Source organism: Rattus norvegicus, chromosome 1 (genome assembly GCF_036323735.1).
Source record: "Rattus norvegicus strain BN/NHsdMcwi chromosome 1, GRCr8, whole genome shotgun sequence".
Taxonomy (NCBI): Eukaryota; Metazoa; Chordata; class Mammalia; order Rodentia; family Muridae; genus Rattus; species Rattus norvegicus.
The window spans coordinates 182,673,490-182,694,725 of record NC_086019.1 but is presented as its reverse complement, the minus strand read 5'-3'; the positions used below and the strand labels follow the sequence as shown (position 1 = coordinate 182,694,725).

General features: G+C 46.4%; 1 protein-coding gene and 1 long non-coding RNA gene across 15 annotated transcripts in view; one reads left to right on the top strand and one right to left on the bottom strand.

The window, feature by feature from the left end:
• Positions 1-21,236, bottom strand: part of Iqck (IQ motif containing K) — a 117,648-nt gene that overhangs the window by 53,600 nt on the left and 42,812 nt on the right. For 6 of the 14 annotated variants that reach the window (XR_010064577.1, NM_001401714.1, XM_006230149.5 and 3 more), the window contains 2 exons: positions 15,777-15,829; positions 15,533-15,610 (listed from right to left, as the gene is read on the bottom strand). The exons of 2 other annotated variants lie outside the window; for them this stretch is intronic. Coding sequence is in view for 9 of the 12 variants with exons in the window: in NM_001401714.1 (NP_001388643.1) it covers positions 15,533-15,610; positions 15,777-15,829 (131 nt within the window). In the remaining 3 variants the exon portion in view is untranslated. Of the gene's footprint in view, positions 1-12,038; positions 12,446-15,532; positions 15,611-15,776; positions 15,830-21,236 lie in introns of those variants that run through there. 6 more of the 14 variants (XM_039101165.2, XM_063283355.1, XM_006230150.4 and 3 more) reach the window with 3 other exon arrangements.
• Positions 500-20,909, top strand: LOC134485172 (uncharacterized). The gene is made up of 2 exons (XR_010063144.1): positions 500-4,862; positions 20,641-20,909. It is a non-coding gene; the product is annotated as an uncharacterized LOC134485172 (long non-coding RNA).

The following is a 21,236-nucleotide window of genomic DNA, read 5'->3' as shown; positions in this document are numbered from 1 at the left end:
TTTGAAGGACTCAGGTTACATGTTGGTTCTAAAGATGCAACAAACATATTATCAACACAAGACCACACGGACATGGCACAAGAGACAGAAGGCCAGCCTCTGTGGGTGACATTGTAACTTAAGTACAATACAGGCTCTTTCTGCAACACCGTGAGGAAGGGAATTTAGGTAGCTCAATCCTTTCCTGAAGCAAAAGACACAGAGGTCTGTGTGTGCCTCTACACTGAGTGAAACAGCACAGCAGCTTACACAGCAATCTTATCATTTAAGAGGCAGAAATGGGAAGATCATAAGTTCAAGTCAACCTTGACTACATAGCAACTTTGAGGCTACATGAACCTCTCCAAACAAAAATGAGAGTAGAGGCAGGGGGTGGGAGAGTCCTCAGCAGTTGAGCGCTGGCCAGCCTAGCATGCACAAGGCCTTGGGTTCAAACCCCAAAACAAAAAAGAAGAGAAAGAGAAGGAAGGAAGGGAGAGGAGGGGGAAAGGGAGACGAAGCAATGAGAGCCTTGGTACAGTATGTTTGTGTGAATAAATACTTTTAGATTATTCCAAAATAGAAGAAATGAAAGACAGGAAGACTGTGCTTGCTGACACCGTGTCTAGGGGTGCAGTGTTGCAGCCAGCTCTGGCTTTCTGGCTGGCGTCCCTCCAAGGAGAAATGAGGTAGACATTTCTGTAGAGATAATCGGCCCCTGCAAACACTGCTTTGTGAGAACCTTCCCCTAATGTTCACTTTCCACTTTTAGCCCCACCAGACAGCCTTTTGTTTGTTTGCTGCTTCTGGCTTTGCCCCTTCGTGCCTAATAGCTGCTTTTCTGGCTGCAATGCCCTGCCCCTGGAGTGCCCAGCTCTCTACATTTGGTGTCTCGCCCATCCCTTCTTCCGTTGTCCATATGCTAGAAATCAGTGATGTCTCACTACCGCCTCACATCCCTGAGGTGGCTGCCCTCACTAGTTAAAATCAAGTGGCCTCCGACACCTTGGCATTTCAAAAGAGACCTTGGTACAGTGGCAGCGATCTTAGAGAACAACAGAGTAATGTGCCAACATCCATTGATATTTACTGAGCACCTTCTGGCCTCATCCTAACCAGGCCTGTTCCCAAGTTCCAGCCAACCTGGCCTTTCAGCTCCTCTGAATGAGTGCCATCTCCAGATCTCGAGAGGGCCAGGATAGCTGTACAGGGAGCTCTCTTCTCAAGGGAACCCAGTAGAGGAGTTGCAGGGCCTTACATCCCAGCCTGTGATCTGCTCTCTCAGCCCTGGGCCACGGTGTAGAGGACATCTTTCTCCTAAGACGGGGTCATTTTTCTTTAATTTGTTCCAGTATGTCTGAGAGCTGGTCAAGGCCGTACACATTTTTCTCCTGATTCACTCTTAGGCCAAATGTTACTTAAAACACCCTTTGATTAGGTTGAGGTCTAGCTATTATTCCTCCTATTCCTTGACCCAATTTGGAAACCAGTCTGTGCTTGTCTGATGAAAGTTCAAATCTACACAACCTAAAGCCACCAGAGCACAGCCTGGTCTCATGTTTGCTCCTCTTGGTAACAGCACTTGGTTCAAGACAGGAATGCAGTAGGCATTCAGTACCCATGAAGGCAGGCCACTGTGATCAGATATCCTACAGAAACGATTTAAGGGAGGGAGGGCCAATTTTGACTCATGGTTCCAGAGGGATTTCAGTTCTTCAAGGTGAAGTCCATGGCCACATGAGTGTGCAGTGGAGAGCGCTCACATCTAAGCTGTCGAGGAAACAGAAAACTAGAATGAAGCCAGGGGCAAGTAAGATTTTCCAAGTCCCTCTCCAGCTACCCTCATTAGCCAAGCCTGACTCCTAAAGTTTCCAAAACCTTTCAAACAGCACCACGAGTGGCATCTAATATTCACATATGAACAGGTAGGTATATTTCAGACTGAAACTCCAACATGGTCTGGCCGTGGGCTGACTGTTGTGTGGCACATGGCTTCACCAAATGCTCGCAACTGAAAACAATGGGCTACTGTGACCTTGTCTTTCTGAGGAGGCTGAGATGCGAGAGGGGGAGGATGAGGAGAAGGAGAGTGTGACAAAGGGAACTCATTCAAGGTCACTGACTACTTCCTACTGAGAGTGCAAGCTGCCCAGAAGCAGCGATCAGAGAAGGGGAGAGGCAGCTAACATGGAAGGTGGCGTCTAGCACTGTTGGATAACAAAGCAGAGGACGGCATGGCCATTTGCCTAGGAGTTTAAAAAAAAAAAGTAGGGAAGCCACAATCACAAAACTCCTTCCTTGACCTTACAGCCACAATGTAGCGGATTGTCATCTATGCCCATCTCCTCAGCAAAGTTCTATGTGAGGACGCTCTAACAAAGCAGACTCTGTGGCCAGCATCTGAAGGGAGATTTGATGGGGTCCTTCTCTTCGGGGGCAACCTTCCCTGATATGGGTATGCGTCTCAGTTCTGATGTGGAGAATGTCAAAGCAGCTGCGTCCCTGTTGGGGACCAGAGGAAGGACCACTTACTGCAAAGCTGAGGACACTGGGGCCAGCCCCAGCCCAGCAAAGGGCCTCTGCCAGTAGAGAGACCTGGGGCCATTTTGCATCTCAATGACATGTGCAAAAGGCAAAATGAGATGTCTAATATGTCTGTGAGGCAGTAACATGAGGCCGCCTTTAGTGATGTCCCGGCTTTCATGGCTAAATAATACAGTGCTGTCTCATTGCCTAACAAGAGTAAGTGCAAGACAGCCAGCGTGTATCAGGCAGAATGAAAAGGATCTACTCTTGCAGGGAAGCGCCTGGGAATTGTTTGCTTCAGCGGGACAGCTTGAAGGGACAGATGCCAAGCCAGGTCCTTCCCTGTCCTGGAATCAGTGCAGCTGGCCTCGGGTCAGATAAAAAATAAAGGGGCAAGCCTCATCACCAGGACCCTAGGGGCAAAAGAGATGAATGTGTCCATCACAGGAGGAGGCTGCTGTAGAGAGGCCCCTCAGGGCTGAGGCTGGGCATTCCCAGAGCAGACATTCTATTGCTGAGTTGTCTCCTAGACGACTTGCCTTATTAGCAACGGTGATCAGTATGACTGCCCCCTTTCTCTTTTAACTGGAAATTAAATGTATTTGCACCCTAAGAATCAATGCTGTAATCTTGAGAGGAGCAGAAACTAGTTTTCCTGACAGTGTATGTGTCTTGTAGATTTAAAATTTTATTCACAAGCTTTCCCATTCCACCCCCTTTTGGCTGTGAAGTAAAAGGTTTGTAGGCAGAAAGAAGATGCTGCATGCTTACGAACTAGGCAGAGAGAACAGGGTCAGAGAGATGGCTCAGGGATCAGGACTATTTATTGAACAATCACAAAAACACGGTTCAAGTCCCACCATTGCATCAAGCCCATTGTCCTGAGCCAATCTTTGGGGGATGTGACATTCTCTTCCTGTCCTTAGGAGCACAGGTCCATGTACCTGTGTGTGCACACACAGAGACACACAGACACACAGACACAGACACACATCAAAAAGATCTAGGAAGGAAGCCCTCATCCATTTCTCTACCCAGGTATAAGAATTTCAGAGACAGGCAGAAAGAAAGGAAGCTTGCCTGGGATTAAACATTAGATTTTAGATTAAATTTACCCTCCTTTCATTAGGTAAAAGATGAGCTGTTTTCTTGGAACATAAAAGCAAGAATGATCCAGATAGAATCTATTTCTGAAGATGGCACGGGCCAAACTTGCATCAATCATCATAGTCTTTTAATGGCCTAGGATTGGATGCCATCCACCGACTGTATCCGGCTAGGGATGTGGCCCTCTACATTACCCGCCTTATTCTTCTACACGCTTTACTGGACATTTACATCCTGGGGCAAGGGGTGCACTGTGCGGGTAAGTGCAGAGGCCACGATGATGTCAGACGTCTTCCTTAATTGGACTCCACTCAAAACATACCTGCAGCCCACTGATTCTACTTGGCTGGCTGGCTGGCCGGCCAGTGAGTAACTGGAGTGCTGTGCTCACCTCCACAGTACTGGGGTCACAGCTGGGCTGCTCAGAAAACCTCATCACTGAAGCTGTGAGCCCAGAAAACAGCCTACTGAACAGCTTCTTAAAGACCAAGGCTGAAAGATTTGATTTTTTAAAGTAAAGTGCACCCAATTGTGATGTTATTTAGCTCACTTGTAATTAACTACACCGTTTTTCTAATGTGGCTCAGGGAAACTTAACAACTGGCCACCTGTTCAGACTTCCAAGGGTGAGCTCAAGCCTGGGTGTCTGGGAGGGTTTCAGGCTCTTGCCTTCCAACCCCTTCCAAACCACCAGAAGTAGCTGATGTCACTAAGTATTGAACCTATAGCCTTATGCTTGTTAAAAATGCTCTCCCACTGAGCTGTACTCCAGTCAGATCGTCACTTTTCTTTTTAAAATGCCTCGGACCTCTTTCTACCTGTCAATTTCTATTCTTACCCAGAATAGTAATTTTAAAAACACAGATTCTGTATAAAGGATTACGGTGGGCCACTTACGTTAGAATAGAGGTACCAAAACTCGAGAAAGCAAAGCTGATGATATTGTGATTCCTGTGCTTTTAAAACAGGTGATGTAATTAAAACTAATGTGGTTGGTCAGCTACTGCACCCTAAGGAGGCCTCAAGGTTAAACAGTGCTTCAGCATTATGACACATCTGTAAAGCGACAGGAAGCTCTCAGTGTCTGCCACTGTGATCAAGTCAACCATAAGCACTACAGACCCCGCCAGAGCCACTGCCAGACTCATAATTAGACTGAGATTAGAGAAAGTCGGCAGCTAACCTCCCCAGTCCTCTATTCAAGGTTAATTATGGACAATTGAGGCAGGAGCTGGGGCAAGAGAGGAAAGGTAAGTTTTATACTACTAAGAGACTAGAGACTTAGAATTTAAAATTAAACAGGATGGAGCCAAGGAGAGAAAGTAAACCATTTAATAAACAGATGAGGTCTGGGGAGATCGCTCAATAGGTAAGCCACTTGCCATTCATTCAGGAAGACTTTACTCTGTACCTGTGTGAGTCTGGGCACAGGGACACACAACTGTAATCCCAGTGTCCTATGTTGAGATGGGAAAAGATGAGAATCCCTGGAAACATCAGGCCAGCTGGCCTGGCATACATGGTAGCAACCAGCCAAGAGAGCCTCAACTAAGGGGAAAAACAAGAACCAGTAAAAGTCGTCTTCTGACCTCCATATAGGCACCATAGCACACATGCACCCAAACACACATATATGCACACAGCATATGCATACGATCACACACATGCACACGCACACACACTCCAAAGCAGAATGCAGTAAGTCACAGAATTTGACTAAAATGTACTAAAGGGGTCTTCCCAGATGGAAGAGGGATTCAGTAACATCAACCTGTCACATGACTTATCCTAGAAAGTCAGCAGAGCAAAGAAAGAATCCCATTAGTCAAGCTGGATGAACCAATTGGTTTATTAGGGTCATTTACAGGAGTGTGGGTGATTTGAAGGCAGAAGGTTCCACCCCAACCCTGGTGACTCATGGAAAGCTGCACTGATGAAGCAGCCCATTGTTTTCACTTCACATGTAACATTGGGGAGGGCGGAACTTCATGAGCCCTGCTAGTCTCCACCTCCACAAGGCAGTGTTAATAGCTCTGCCTCCCAAGGTCCCCCCCCCACCCCGTGGTTTCCCATAGAATATTCCAGCTGCAGATTTAAGTTAGCAATAGTTACACCAAACTCAGAGGGGAGCTTGCACGCCAAGGCCTCCATGCAGATATCACCTCCACTAACACATGATCCATCCCTAACTTCCCCGGGTTGTGAAAACTCAGTCAGTTTGTCTGTCTCTGTCTCTGTCTCTGTCTCTCTCTGTCTCTGTCTCTGTCTCTGTCTCTCTCTGTCTCTGTCTCTGTCTCTGTCTCTCTCTCTCCCTGGCCATGAGAAGAGTGGGGGGATGTGTGTGTGTGTGTGTGTGTGTGTGTGTGTGTGTGTGTACATATATATATATATATGTATTTTTAAATTAGTGTCAAAATAAGCTTCATTGTGACATGTTCTTGCATATATCACTATTCAAGTTTGCTGCCACCCCCTCACTTCCCCATCCATCCTTCCTCCCATAACTGGTCCCCCTCCAGCCCCAGAGTCCCTTTTCTGCTTTCATGGTACTTTGGTAAAAATACAAGCTGTAGGCTCATATGTTTGAGCACCTGGTCCCCTGGTGGTGACCCCATCTGAGAAAGCCATGGACTCTTTAGGACAGTGTATCTTGCTGAATGAAGATTATCACTAGGGGTGACTTTATAGCCAGGTTCTGCTTTCTGTTTGTTGCTCTGCTTCCTGCGTATGACTACAATGTGAGCAGCCAGCTTCCTGCTACTGTAGGCAGCTGTCCTCCCCATGTTGTGTACAAGTTTTCCCTGAGATAAAATCCTCCATTAAGGACAGTTAGTTAAGACACTGGCTATTCTAAGGCGAATAGCCTGCACTAATGCTCCTTAAGCTCATGAAGTAAACAACTCAATGGCTTCAGGAAGTTCCTGAAACTGACTAGATATACTAAGACCTTCCCTCTCCAAACCTATATGAACAATAAGGACTTCTGAGAGGCATTCTTAGACCAACTGAGGTGCCTAGAAGAGGCTCAGACTCAGCCAAGTTGCCTGGAAGAAGCAGAGACCAGTCAAGCTGGAGGCTCAGACCAATTGAGCTTCCTTGAGAGAGACAACCTCTAACCCTTTGACCAGCCTGCAGGCTGTGCAGTGTGCTCTGGCTTTCCAGCCTTTGTGAATGGTTACCCATGCTAACTAAGGTGGGCTTTGGTGATACAGTTATCTTTGAGTTATTTCTGCTCCTGTAACTAACCCCAGTAAAACTCATCGGTCACCCAGCTATACTTTGGTGTCTTTCTCATCTGTCATCAGTAGCCTGTGGCAAGTAGATGTTTGCTCATGTCACCCCAGAAATGATTGTCACAAAACAGTGTCACAATAATCATGATGGACTGTGTCCCTCTGGAAATGTATCAACCCTTTTCGTTGCTTTTGCCAGGAGATTTTATCATATAAGCAAGAAACTAGGCATGTGTCATGTGTGTATGTGTGTGGTTTATGTATGAATGTTTAAGCCCAGATTCCGCATATAAGAGAAGTCATCTGTCTTTGAGATGAGCAGTTTTGCTCAGCTACACTTTCCTGCTATGAAGCACTGCCTAACCACAGGCCGAAAGCAACAGACCAGATGGCCATGGACTGGAAGGTTGTACTGCAAACCAAAGTAAAGCTTCCCTCTGCAGCCTCTAACACACGTTGCCATCCTGGAGCTTACAGCACTGTGCCCTCGAGATCTCTGCATCAGAGCCAGGCAATAGTCGTGCTCTCCTTTAACTGCAGCACTTGGAAGGCAGGGGCAGGTAAATCTCTGTGAGTTCAAGGCCAGTCTGGTCTGTGGACCAAGTTCCAGGGCATCCAGAGCTACAGAGAAACTTGTCTTATAAAACAACAACAACAACAGAGATCTCTACATTGAATCCCCAGACCACGGAATGTAACTCCTTTCATGGCACGGGAACTGCAGCTGCAGAGCTGAAGACCTTGACGGGGAGATGATCTCAGGCTCCCCAGAAGGCTCGGTGCTACGGGCACTTAGGAGCAGAAGGTAAGTGAATTACTGGGTAGAAGTAGGATACAAGCAAAGGATTGGCCTGCAGAAGCTTGGAAATCAAGATGAGATTCTTCCCTAGAAGGCACTGAACTGATCTGACAACTGGATTCTCCAAATTCATAACTGTGTATGGTTTTAAGTTACTAAGTGTATAGTAACTTGGAAGCGGCCAACGGCAATTAATACATCAATCATCTCATAAATGGCAGTGACACCGAGCCCAGATGTGTCTGCCACGCTGGCTCATGCAGACAAGCCCTGCAACAGGAAGAAGGGGAGGAAATGGTGCCATGAGTCCTAGAAAACCGGCCACCTGTACAGCAAGCCTCTGGTGACAGGAGGCCACTCTGAGGATTTACACTAATCAGGGTGCCCAAGCCTCCAAAGCAGCTTCGCTTTCTGCCTCCCTCGGAAAACAAGTCAAACAGCAAGGAGCGAAGATGGCAGACTAATCCCTGAGACTCGGGCCTAGGTGATGACAGAGACAGGAATTACTCTCTGTAAGACAAAATTAATTGAAAGGCTTTTTTTTTCCCATCAAGAGGACATGACAGCAAATTTCTACCTAACCACCATGTAGCTATGAGCACTAGAAGCAAGTGTGTGAGGTTTCCCGGGCCAAGCTCCAGTGCTCCCAGTCCCGCTGTTAGCTCCCTTGCAGAGACGGTCATGCCTCGGGGACTTGTCCTCAGATGCCACAGAGACGATTCTGTTTTCACCTCAGTTTGTGGTCATAAGATACCTTTCATCATCAAAGTATGGTGGGGTTTCTTCTTTTTTATTTATTTTGTCCAAAGATAGAATTTGGCTGAAAAACACACTTTACCCAAAGCAACCTTTTCTTGTCTAACACAACAGTGGCTTCACTGAAGGCATCAGTTTTAATGATGTCTTTCACAAGCTTTCTCCCCTGAGACAAGAGACCAGAAGGGCAGTGGACCCTTTGTTCCTGGCTCAATTCGCTATTTCTTTTTTCCTAATGACTCTGATTGGATCTCAGGGCAATACTTTTTGGCTGGAGAAAAAAAAATTGTAATGTTTCCTTATTTTGATAATTTTGTTGCCTCTGACGCCTGGTTGAGTTAGAGCTTTATGCTATATGCTTCAAGAGGATGGTGCTGGGTTCTGAATAGGGGTAAGGCCAGCAGAAGATATGGTATAACACAGCCACTGAAAGGCAGGGAAGAAGCACCTTCCTCACACTCGAGTCCACACCTCAGCGCTGCTCCTCACTGTCACCCCTTTTCCTGTGAGGGAACTGGGCGTCCTTGCTCTATGCTGCACGGGCGGCTTTCAGCTCCTCCAGGAAGCAGGGGTCACTCCTGACACTGAGGTTGGACTTAGTCACATGACTTGCATCAGCAAGTGGGAAGTGAGCACCGCTGCATGGCTCAGTCCTTGCTTTCTTCCCCTATGAAGCCAAGGAAGGGGACCGCTCCTTCATCCGAGGTCCTAGAATGAAATGAAATCTACAACAGAGCCCAAATGACAAGCACCCAGCACGAAAGAATGAACAGTAAACCTGTGATGTAAAACACTGAAATGTGGGGCTATTTGTTACTGTGGCAGAACCTAGAGAAAGCTGACTGCTATGGAGGGCTGCTGGGTATGTGGCAATATCATGAAAGAGAACGTCTCAATCAAGGGCTTTCATCTAAAGTACCAGAAATTGAACTCAAATTGGCTGAAGGAAAAAAGGGTGGGAAAGGAGTATTTACCTGCCCATTTAACTTTAAACACAGCCAAATAATAAGTAAATATGTACATCTGGAGAGATGGATTAGATGTTAAGAGCACTGACTGCTCTTCCAGAGGTCCTGAGTTCAATTCCCAGCAACCACATGGTGGCTCACAACCATTCGTAATGGGATCTGATGCCCTCTTCTAGTGCATCTGAAGACAGCAACAGCGTACTCGTACATAAAATAAATAAATCTTAAAAACAGTGAAACAATAAAAAAGTACGTGAGTAAGTACTCAGACTCTTGCTATGTCTCAGGCCTGCTTTCTATTAGATACAATTTTGTTATCTGATTGCTTTTGACAACTCAAGAATCATCACTCAAGAGACCCCTATCTAGGCCTAGAGCTATAGCTCACTGACAGAGCACTTGTCTAGCATGCCTAAGGCCCTGGGTTTGATTCCCAGAGCTACAAAAACAAGGCAAAGATCTAAGTCTAGTGGAAAGGAAAGTCCCTCCTGATGAAAAGTCTGTGCCAGACTGAACGTTAGGAAGCATCATGAGCAGGGATCCCTGCTCTTCGGACAGCTCGGCCCCATTCTCAGCTGAGAGAGCGCTAGCTCCCTAGAGTATATGGACTGAGAAACATGGGAAGTTAAGTGCCCAGGAGCAGGAAAATCAAAATCAAAGCAGAGAAGCCTTATGTTTTAATGTGATTTATACTACATTATAACTATGGAAAATTATAAGCACCCACTAGAGGTGAGAAAATGGAGCAAAAAGAAAAGGCATAAATATCTCTTTGTTTTGCAACCTTCTTTTGAGATAATTTCAAACCTGCTATGTAGCTATGGAGTAACCAAGGACTTTGCATTTCTGATCCTCCTGCCTCCACCTCTGGAGTGCTGAGATGTTAGGCATGCACCACCATGCCCAGTTTATGCAGTGGTGGGGTCTGAATCCATGAATGCACCCTTCATGTGCGCTAGGCAAGCACTTTACCAACTGAGACTCAGGCCAGGCTTGTTCTGCATCCTCACAGTAATTCTTTGCTAGAACAATCAAAGTCACCCATGTCGGAATGAAGCACTGTTCTGAAAGACTCCTTAGGTCTTGAGTGATTTGGTCCCACAAGGGTCCTTGACATAGAACATTTCCATCCCCTGCAACATTAATCTCATAAAAAAATATATTTTATGCATGATAAACACTCTATTTTCAAGTTTATGTGCTGGAGAGTATTATTAAAGATTGTCAATGTCCTAGGCTATACAAAAATGTAGTTATATTAAAACAGAAAGAGGCAGAGGAAAAGTAGCTATGAAGGACTAGGCAGAATGCAGAGTCTGTTAACTGAGGACAGGGAGATGGGCTGACAGATGAACCTCGTGGGAGAGGAATCATTTACAGGACAGTCACCAGAAAGCCACCTGTGACAATGGCTTCCAACCCAGTTATAATCTCATATGACAATGGCACTGAGCTGTAGGCAGCTGGACTTTGACATTAAAATAGGACCCAGATTCACAAAGTAGCTGTCTCCTTCCCAGGCTGGGAGACAGGCTTACTGGAGGCAGTAAGTGGTAGCAGATATATTTAGCATTATATCTCACACAGAGGTTGTTTACTAAAGTCCAGCCAGGAAAGGAAACTCATTTACTCAAAATACCAACTTCAAATCCCTTAAATTACCCAACTACATGTATCCCATCCTCATGAGTCTGTTTTCTTCCAGTCTCCACACTGATCAGGTTAAGTTCCAGGTGACAGGTAAGGCAGTGTGAATGTGCTCTCGACAGGGTTGACTGGAGGTGGGAGGCCCAGGTTCAAGTCCTGTCCCTACTGCTGACTTAGCACCCTCAGTGAAACTTAATCACCTTGCGTTTCAGTTCCTGCTTGGAAATGTAGCTGTGGCCGCAACAGCTAGTGTCCCCCAGCACCAGTGAGTCTACCTGCACAGCACAGCCCTCGGCAGCCCCGCTTGCAGGTAGTTTGGGCCAGGCTCTGAGGAGGGTAGAAGAGGGTCAGAACCTGTTAGGCAGAGAAGGGGATGGGGAACATCTCCATTCTTCACTGCCTGTGTATTCTGATTTTGTTATTGTTTATAAGAGGATGGCTGGCTGGCAGCAGTTCGCAGTGTGGGGAAGAAGTCCAGTGATCACCATCTTTCCCCCAAGACTCACTTCCTTTGTTGTCAGAGGGGAAAGCATCTAGCAGAGTGACTACTTGGTCAGACTAACGATGATCACCCAGATGCAGGGTGACTTCTACGCAACCAATAATTCCCCCTGACTACTCACACCTGACCGTACCCTAAGATTACTCAGGAATCTCGACTGGCACACACCTTCCATTTCAGTACTCAGAAAACTGAGGCAGGGGAACTGAAAGTTTGAGGCCAGCCTAGGCTACATGGTAAGAGTCTGTCTCAAAAAATAGAAACCACAATAAACTGGACATACAGAAAGCTTTTTAAAACAAAATAATGTTCAGGCCATCCTGGAAAACTGGATTTAACTGGTCTTGAGGATAAGTTCTACAGATGGTTTAAAAATTTTTTTCTTGTTTTTTGAGACAAGGTCTCACTATATAGACCTGGCTGTCCTGGAAATTGCTATCTAGACCAGACTGGACACAAATCCACAGAGATCCACTGCCTCCTAAGCGCTGCAATTAAAGGCACACACCACCATGCCTGGCTCGTTCAAGATTTTATTTACTTATTTTTTTTTTGTGAGCTTAGCCTCTAATGGCTGAGCCATCTCTCCAGCCCTGGCTTGCAGATGATTTTAAAATGCAGTCAAGGTAGAAAACCACAGGTTTAGATCAGAGGGTATCAGCTGGTGCAGTCTGCCTCACCTGCAGCTGTGAGGCATTCATCTGTCTGCAGATGTGCTAGAATATTTAAATTGTAGGGTTTGGGGGCGCCACTGGCATCTAATAGGGAAAGGGCAACAATACTGCCAACATTACAACGCCCAGCAAAGCTCCCCACACAGCTGAGGTCTAAACACTTGGCCTCGAGGTTGTTTCCCAGTTCCTGTCCTCATGTGTCTGAAGGATTCTGGTTCCTGCTGACTTCTCTGTTCTTCCTGCTCCAAGGTACCCTGGAAGAACACAGTGCCTAAGTTCTCAAATCCAAGTCTGGACTCAATCCAGCTGGCTCCGGGCCCAGAAAGGGTCTCCTGCTTCACAATTTCCCTTTAGCGCTTTGTTAACAGCCGAATTACAATGTTCACTACACAAACAACAGCCGCTTGTAAACGTGCCTCCCACTGTAGCGCTTCGGCCCTCATTTGTTCATTTCTGGCTTCCTCAGCACCAAGCCCTGTGTTACGGCAGGTGGGTGCTCCACAGATGTTTGCTACACCATGTGGACTAGATGTCATTTTTACTGCACTCCTGGGCATTTACTGGAAAGATAATGGAAGAATGGGGTACAAATGCCTGCAGAAGACAGAGCTTGTCTCCAACTGCAACGATAGCTGTCACCTCTCCATGTGTTTCTATGAGCTATCGGGGACCCTGGGGCCACATGAAGATTCCAGGGCAGTAAGTGACTGGGGATTTACAAGGATGTTCAAGGAGAAAAGGTCTTGTACTTTGTTTCCCAGGTTCTTTGTATGCGTGTGGCTGTTTTGCTGCATGTAAGTTGGTGTGCCACATTATGTACCCAGTGCCCTCAGAGGTCAGAAGTGAGCACTGGATGCCCTTGGAACTGGAGTTACAGATATCTGTGGACCATCATGGGGGTACCTGGAAGGGAAGCTGGGTCCTCTGCAAGTGGTCTTAGCCACTGAGCCACCTCTCAGCACCCACCTCCATCTCTGAGACAGGGTCTCAATGTGTAGTCCAGGATGGCCTGGGACTCACTGTGTAGATTACGCTGTCCTTAAATTCATAGAGGTTTGTCTGCTTCTGCCTGCCAAGTGCTAGATCGAAGGCATGTGTCACCACACCCAATCAGGTCTCTGATTTTCAAGATTCTTTCTCATTAGGTAGCACAGGAAAACGGTTCATTTTCAAAGCCCAACAGAGGAAAGCAAACCCCATCATGGAGAATACACAAGCCATTCAGGGAACAACAGACCTCATACTTCTCAGTGATTAGACTAAGCAGAGGACTCTGTGTGTATGTGTGTGTGTGTGTGTGTGTGTGTGTGTGTGTGTGTGTGTGTGTGTATTTCTGTGTGTGGTATGTGTGTCTGTCTGTGGCTCCGTGTGTGTAAATGAAATCGAGAGCAACAGTCAGTGGTTTTAAATATAAATAAAAATCAAGGATTTTCCAATATGATGCTCTTTCCAATATATAATCTTGATTATTTTAGTTTATTATCCATTTCTATTCATTATTACGACTGTATGTATGCATATATGTATATATGCATGCATGTATGTACTCTGGGTTTTCATGTATGTATGTTTGCATTTCAGGTTTTGTTGAACCAAGAGCTCTCTTTGTAGTCTTGCTGTCCTTGAACTCACTATGTAGACCAGGCTGTCTTGGAACTCACGGAGATCTACTGCCTCTGCCTCCTGTGTGCTGGGATTAAAGGTGTGCTGGCACCTCAGAATTTTTTTTTTAATGGCAGGATTTTATGTAGCCAGGCTGGCCTCAAACTTCTAGGTAACTGAGAATGACCTTGAATTCCTGGTCTGTCAGTACAGAAGCACAAACCACCTGGCCTGATTTATAATTTCAGATTTTTTTATTACCAGTTTCTGCCCCCTAAAATGGATAAAGTCAGTCAAGGGTCTATCTGTTAAACTTGATATTCTTGATTTTTTTTCCCGGAGCTGAGGACCGAACCCAGGGCCTTGCGCTTGCTAGGCAAGCGCTCTACCACTGAGCTAAATCCCCAACCCCTCAACTTGATATTCTCAAAGAGCAGATTTATGCAAAAGCTGTGACACTGAGGTTAACAGTCTAGTCCAAGGTCTCTGACCTTTTCAAATGTGACTTGGGTCTGGGAGACGGCTCAGACAGCACTGTGCTGTCTGTGGAGGGATGCAGGACCCTGAGGAATACCCTCGGCACCTTCATAAAATGTGTGGTGGGGCACATCTGTATCCTTAGCACTGCGGAGGCTGACAGAAGTTGACCTGAAGAGCTTAGTGGCTGGCCAGTCTCAGCCAGTCAGTGAGGTTAAGGTTCAGTGTGAGGCCCTGCCTCAAAAGCTAGTGAGGGGCCATAAAGGATGACACGTGACATCTGCAGGCATGATCACACATGCATCGTGACAGTTACAGAAGGTGAGGAATACGTCCTGAACACTGGCAAGAGGGCGTAGGGGTAAAAGTGCTTGCAGTCAAATCTGGTCGCCCTGAGTTTGATCCCTGGCATCCCTGGGTGGAGGGAGAGAATGAACTTGCATGAGGAGGAGAGAGCTAGATTCTGATGGTCAGAGAGAGTTTTCACTGTGCTGTGTGGTCTTTTAAATGGAGAACTGGTGAGCCCAGCTGAGAAGCAACAGAAAAGTTCCACCAAATTCCTTGAGACACGATGACCCCTCAGACAGAGGAGGCCGCTAAGAGAAGGAAAGTCCGGAGCTTGAGTGAGACCTGTGGGAGGGACTGCAGCTCTACTGCTAAATCTATGCAGCACATGCGAGGACATTGAGCTCAGCGCTGCTCCAGCAGAGAGATAGACAGGAACAGAGACAGGGGAGATGACTGGGGAAAAAAATTCAGACCAGCAACTTCTTCTCTGTGTTATTTTTGAAGTGTTTCTGGGCTAAAACCATCTAAAGAGAGGGAGCTTAGTCTGTGCTACAAATAACCAGAGACAAGAGCTCTAAGTGTTAACTGATCTGGAGTCTGGGTGTAGTACATGAGTGAATCCCCTTCTACCAAAGAAAGCCAGCATGAACCCATGAGCCTGGGCAGGAGGATGGCTCTGACTAAAGCTATGCAAGCTTGAGGATCACAGGTGGGCTCCCCGCACCCACAGATGCTGGGAGAGAGGAGGCTGCCCATGACTCCAGAGCTGGGAAGGCAGAAGGTCCCCCAGAACAAGTTGGCTATCCAGACTAACGCCATTTCCAGGTCCTGCTTCAGTGAACAAGGAAAACTTCTGACCTTAGCCTCAGCTTCTACATGTGGGCCTGCACACATGCAAACACACATTATACACATGCATCTACACCAAACACACGTGCACAAAAAAATGTTAGGGATCAATTACTCATACTTACTGGTCCGCGAGCCATTCCTCCACAAATGGAATGGAGAAGAATTCTGTGAATGGCTCCCCTGCCCTCTTTGGATTCTGGCTGGTCACACAATCATGTTGATTGACAAAAAAAAAAAAAAAAAAAAAAAGGACAAGAATTAAGCCAGTTGTTGTTCTTCTATTGCAAATTAACACAATCAAGTCCTCAGGGTCACTGAATATTCATGACTCAGGGCCACTGAATATTCATGATAGGAACGGCTTACTTGTACAGCCACTCAGTCAGGAAATCGCAGGCAATGAATTTGGTTCTCTTCCTCTAAAAAAAGAAGAGCAAATTAAATTATATTCTTACTTTATCTACATGTCTCATAGCACACACATACACACAGAGTAACTGGTTAGACTCAGATAAAATATGCATGGGTCCATTAAAGGTTTATAAGTACAACCAAACAATATTTGGATGATATAAAGCAACCTGAAAGTATTTCTCTAGTCAACTTTGGACAAAGCATTTTCTGACAGTAGAGACTAAAAGAATGCAGTGAGTGCACCTAGTAGGTGTTTTATTACCGTTTCCTTGCTCTGTGCCTTAAGGGGCTGACTTTGGAAAAAAAAGAGGCTTAATTGGTTTTCTATATTTAAGTATTTTACCTGCATGTACATATGTATGTATGTATGTATGTATGTATGTATGTATGTATGTACATACGTATATATGTGTACCACATCACTGGTGCTATCAGAAGTCAGAAAAGATGTCAGATCCCTGGAACTGGGGTTATGAATTGTTGTGAGCCTGTGGACACTAGGTCCTTGTCCTTTGCTGATTCCCCCAGACACTCAAAGCCACAGCTGACTTCAGATCTAGGTGTGACTTTCAAAGATGGAAGGAAACACATAAAAGGAAAAGTGCAAAGCACCTAAGGGAAGCCATGCACTCAGGCTTTTGGTCCTGCTGACTGTATCTTATTCCCATGCTGCACCCCATCTCTTAACAGATACCTTATTGCTCCCACATAGCTATCAATTAGGCCTAAAAGTATTTCCTGAGCTTCTGACTAGAGAGGTCAACTATGGGGCAGAGTTCTGTCTTATGAGGCAGAAATCCACACATATGTCTGTGAACACTCTGCTTTCCTGGTTCTCCCACCTGCTGTCATGTGATGTCCCCTCCACTTCTGGTTTGGAAGAAGGGGTGAGGAGTGGGCTAGAGAGATGGCTCAGAAATTAAGGGAACTGACTGCTCTTCCGCAGGTCCTGAGTTCAATTCCCAGCACCCACATGGTGGCTCACAACCATCTGTAATGGGACCTGATGCCCTCTTCTGCTGTGTCTGAAGACAGCTACAGTGTACTTACATAAAACAAGTTAAGTCTTTAAAAGGGGAGAGAGGGGACAGAAGATAAGGAACTTAAAGCCATCCTTAGCTACAAAGTGAGTTTTAGGCTAATCTGGACAATAGGAAACCCTACCTCAAACAAACGAACCAAACAAAAGTCACCCTCTACAGGTAATGGAGCAGGAGTTGGGTAGAGCTGGGTCCTTGTTGACTGCCTTAAGCCACTGTGCTGGCTTGGGCCTTTATCCTTATCTTGATATGAAAGGCAAAATAAATTCCACTGAATTTATTGCCTCTCTTCTTATCATTACATGCAGCCACATATAGCTGCTAGCCAGGTAGTCTCAGGGGAAAACATTCTAGGGCACTGGGTCGAGCTGCGTTGAGAAGGTAGAGCAGCAATCATTCTGTGTCCTGTTTCTACCTGAAGCCCCCTGTGACCTAAACAGAACCACTGGCTCCTGTCAGAAAACGGTTAAGAGAACTAGGAGATGGAGGCTCCCTTTCTGACTCTCTGTCTCTCTGTCTCTCAGTCTGTGTGTGTGTGTGTGTGTGTGTGTGTGTGTGTGTGTGTGTGTGTGTGTGCCTGTCTGTCTGTCTGTCTCTGTCTCTCTCTCTGTCTCTCTCCTTTCCTTCCTCCCTCCCCCATCCTCCCTTTCTCTCTCTCCCTTCTCTCTTCTTCTCTCTCCCTTCTCCCCCTCCACTCTCCTCTCCCCACTCCCTCCTCCCATTGGTGGTGTGCCCGGGATAGAACTCAGAGTTCACAGTCTTATTTTGTTTAAGAAAGACGTTTATTGATTGATTTAGTTTCCTCTGAATTGAGATATTCCATCTTTTACACATGGTCCTTAGGGCTCGGTGAGCAGGGTTAGGGAAATGGCTCAGCAAACAAGGGGGCTTGCAGCCAAACCTAACGATCTGAGTTTGACGCCCGGAGCTCACATGGTGGAGGGAGAGAACTCATGTGGGAGTCATCCCACAGTTGTCCTCTGACCTCCATACATAGGATTCAGGAACTGAACATTCTTCACAGGCCTTGGGAAGCTTTTGAACCTACAAGGTTCACAGGTTCATCCCCAGTCAGACAAGCAATTAGCAAGTGCTGTGGAAAAGAGACTTTTGCTAACAGAACTGCCTGCTAGTGGCACAGAAGGCTCCAGAAATGCAGGTATATGAGTTGTCACCCATGCTACAGTGGACTTTCCAGTGATGCAGCCTTTTAGTCGGTCACCCACTAGCTTGTAAGCAGCCTCAATAAACTCACTGATTCACCAAGCCAGACCCAGGCAGAATGACTTCTTTGGTTGGTCACTGGTACGCCACCTGGACTAAATGGTCATTTGTTCACAGCACTCCAGGGAAAGTCAGAGAACCTTTTTGGCAGAGATTAAGAACCAAGTCAGTCTGCAGGTGCTGGATACCATATTGGTAGCCTTTCCAAGAATGTAAGATATTCTGGAAATTTCTTGTCCCTCTAGATCTACCCTACTCTAACCTACCCTGCTCAGAGATGCAGGGAGGCTGGCTTTATGGCTCAAGTCATTACTTACCAACCACCTGAGTCTAGCCAACAGGAGGGATCAGCAGCAGCCATGGAGGGGTTGCAAAGAAGGATGTGAATTGCACCCTCTCAGAGAGGCCTCTGTTAGAATCCTAAACGCTAGTATCAGAATATGACCTTATTTGGAAATAGGAGAGGTGCAGATGGAATCAATTAACCCACATCAGCCCTACCCAGAGAAGACAATCCAGGAATCCATTAGCAAGACTCCTAATCACACTGCACTAGAACCTGGACCTGATACCAACACCCAAGTTCCCGGAATCTGTTAGGTGCATGAGCCCCCACCCCATCCCCATCCCCATCCCCACATTGGTGGTGTGTCCACAGCAGAACTCAGAGCTTTAGTCTTGCTTTAGGCACACTGAGTTACACACCATATTAGAAGCTCTGTGTGTGTGTGTGTGTGTGTGTGTGTGTGTGTGTGTGTGTGTGTGTCTCCAACTAGACTGTGCTGGGTTATTGTTTACAAGCAAGAAAGCTTTAACTACTATTTTTCAGTTCTCGCATCCCATGCACCCTAAGCATCCCGGGAAGCCTCTGGCTCACTCTCAGCCTTTTCCACTTAGGAAGGGCTCTCCTGCTCTTTCCTGATGAACCCCACCTCAGCATCTCAGGAAGTAACAATCCGAAGGTAGCCCATGTCTCCCTCCGGGTTACAAGTTCTGGGAGCAGGGTGCTCACATCTCCCTTGCTACCTGGAGCTTTGTCAAGTGCCCAGTGTGGAGCAGGTGATCTAGGAGGGCGTGTGAGTGGATGAACAAATGCAGGAACAAGGACATGGGCATTTCAAACTAAGAATTATTAGTATAATTCTGGATACACTTCATCCATTCCCCACAATTTCTCTCTGGTTCTTCTCTTTTTAAGACAAAGTATCCCTTAGGCTGGCCTCAAACTAGCTATGCAGCAGATGTTTTCCTCGAATTTCCAATGCCTTTTCTGTGCCTCTGGAGAGCTGGGATTAGAGACATACACTGCCATGCCTGGTGCTGGGAGCCAAGCCCAGGGCTTCAAGTGTACTGGGTAAGCCCTTTGCCAATGGCGCTACACCCAGCCCACCACATTATTTTCTCATGAAAAGCTTCCTTCTGATCTCTTTTTCCTTCTCCTCTTACAAACTGCCAATTTGGTCTTGTAATCCTGCAGAAAGTCGACAGGATTGCTGTGAAACTGATGGTCACTGAAAAGCAAAGTGCTGGTCAGGGTCTTTAAAGGAAGTTTTATCGTGGCTGTTAGTAAAGAAAACACAGTGCTGCCCGAATTGCAACAGATTATTTGCTGCCTTTTACTTTGAAGTCAACAGCTTTTATAACAGAAAATGAAGCATGGCCAGCCAAGGGAATAAAATAAAAAGTGCAGCATCTTAGAAAGGGTCTATTTTTTCATTTTTATTAGTTCTTTGAGATTTTAGTAAGAGTCTTTCAATCGATCGTGGTCACTCCCCTCTGCCCATTCCACCCAGATCCATCCCTCTCTACCCCACCTTGCCAGTTTTACATCCTCTGTGTGTGTGTGGGGGGGGGTATGTGTATGGTGTGTGTGCATGTGTGTGTGTGTGGTGTGTGTGTGTGTGTGTGCATGTGTGTGTGTGTGGTGTGTGTGCATGTGTGTGTGTGTGGTGTGTGTGTGATGTGTGTGCATGTGTGTGGGGTGTGTGTGTGTGGTGTGTGTGCATGTGTGTGTGGGGGGTGTGTGTGTGGTGTGTGTGTGTTGTGTGTGCATTTGTGTGTGTGTGGTATGTGTGTATGGTGTGTATGCATGTGTGTGTGTGTGGTGTGTGTGTGTGGTGTGTGTGTGTGGTGTGTGTGTGGTATGTGTGTGGTGTGTGTGTGTGGTGTGTGTGTGGTGTGTGTGCATGTGTGTGTGTGTGGTGTGTGTGGATGTGTGTGTGTGGGGTGTGTGTGTGGTGTGTGTGTGTGGTGTGTATGTGTGTGTGTGGTATGTGTGTATGGTGTGTATGCATGTGTGTGTGTGGTGTGTGTGTGTGGTATGTGTGTGGTGTGTGTGTGGTGTGTGTGCATGTGTGTGTGTGTGGTGTGTGTGTGGGGTGTGTGTGTGTGGTGTGTGCATGTGTGTGTGTGTGGTGTGTGTGCATGTGTGTGTGTGTGGTGTGTGTGTGGGGTGTGTGTGTGTGTGGGGTGTGTGTGTGTTGTGTGTGCATTTGTGTGTGTGTGTGTGTGTGTGTCCATCCCTAATGTTATTTTGGTTTTTGCTTTTAAAGGCTGTGGAGGCTGTGCATACAAGGGCTCCCTTCAAAGGGAAGAAAATACTTAAAAGAAGAAAATACTTGTTACAACAATGCAAATTTGTAACCAAGCATGAACTGCTGCAGAATGGCTTAAACAATGGAGTAACTGCTCAATGGTTGATTCTCCCTCTTCCACACGACATGCTTGTCCACTTGGCATTTATCACACTGGTTAGTGGCAAAGATTCTATGCAGAAGTCAGCCTTGCTCATCCTGTTAAATAGACCTTGATGTAGCTGTATGAAGCTCGTGAGCAGCTTTATTTGCTTCTGATGCAAAGAAAGAAAGTATGAGGGATGATATTCTCCTTGAGTTCTGGGCAGGCGTGGACGTGCCCTGCATACCCAGACATGCAGAACAGTGGGGTATTGTTCAGCTGTTGTTTAGTTTAAAAATTATCCGCTGGGTTGCTGAAAGGGAGAAGGGGAGGCAACTGAAAGGCTGTGGTGAGTGAAGAGATAAGAGAGGAAGTAATAGAAAAAGGAGAGTGCGAGGCTGAAGACGCTTGGGCTGCCAGGCTGATGGGTTGTGGGCAGATACAAAGAAGCCTTCACTGTTAGAGGGCACAA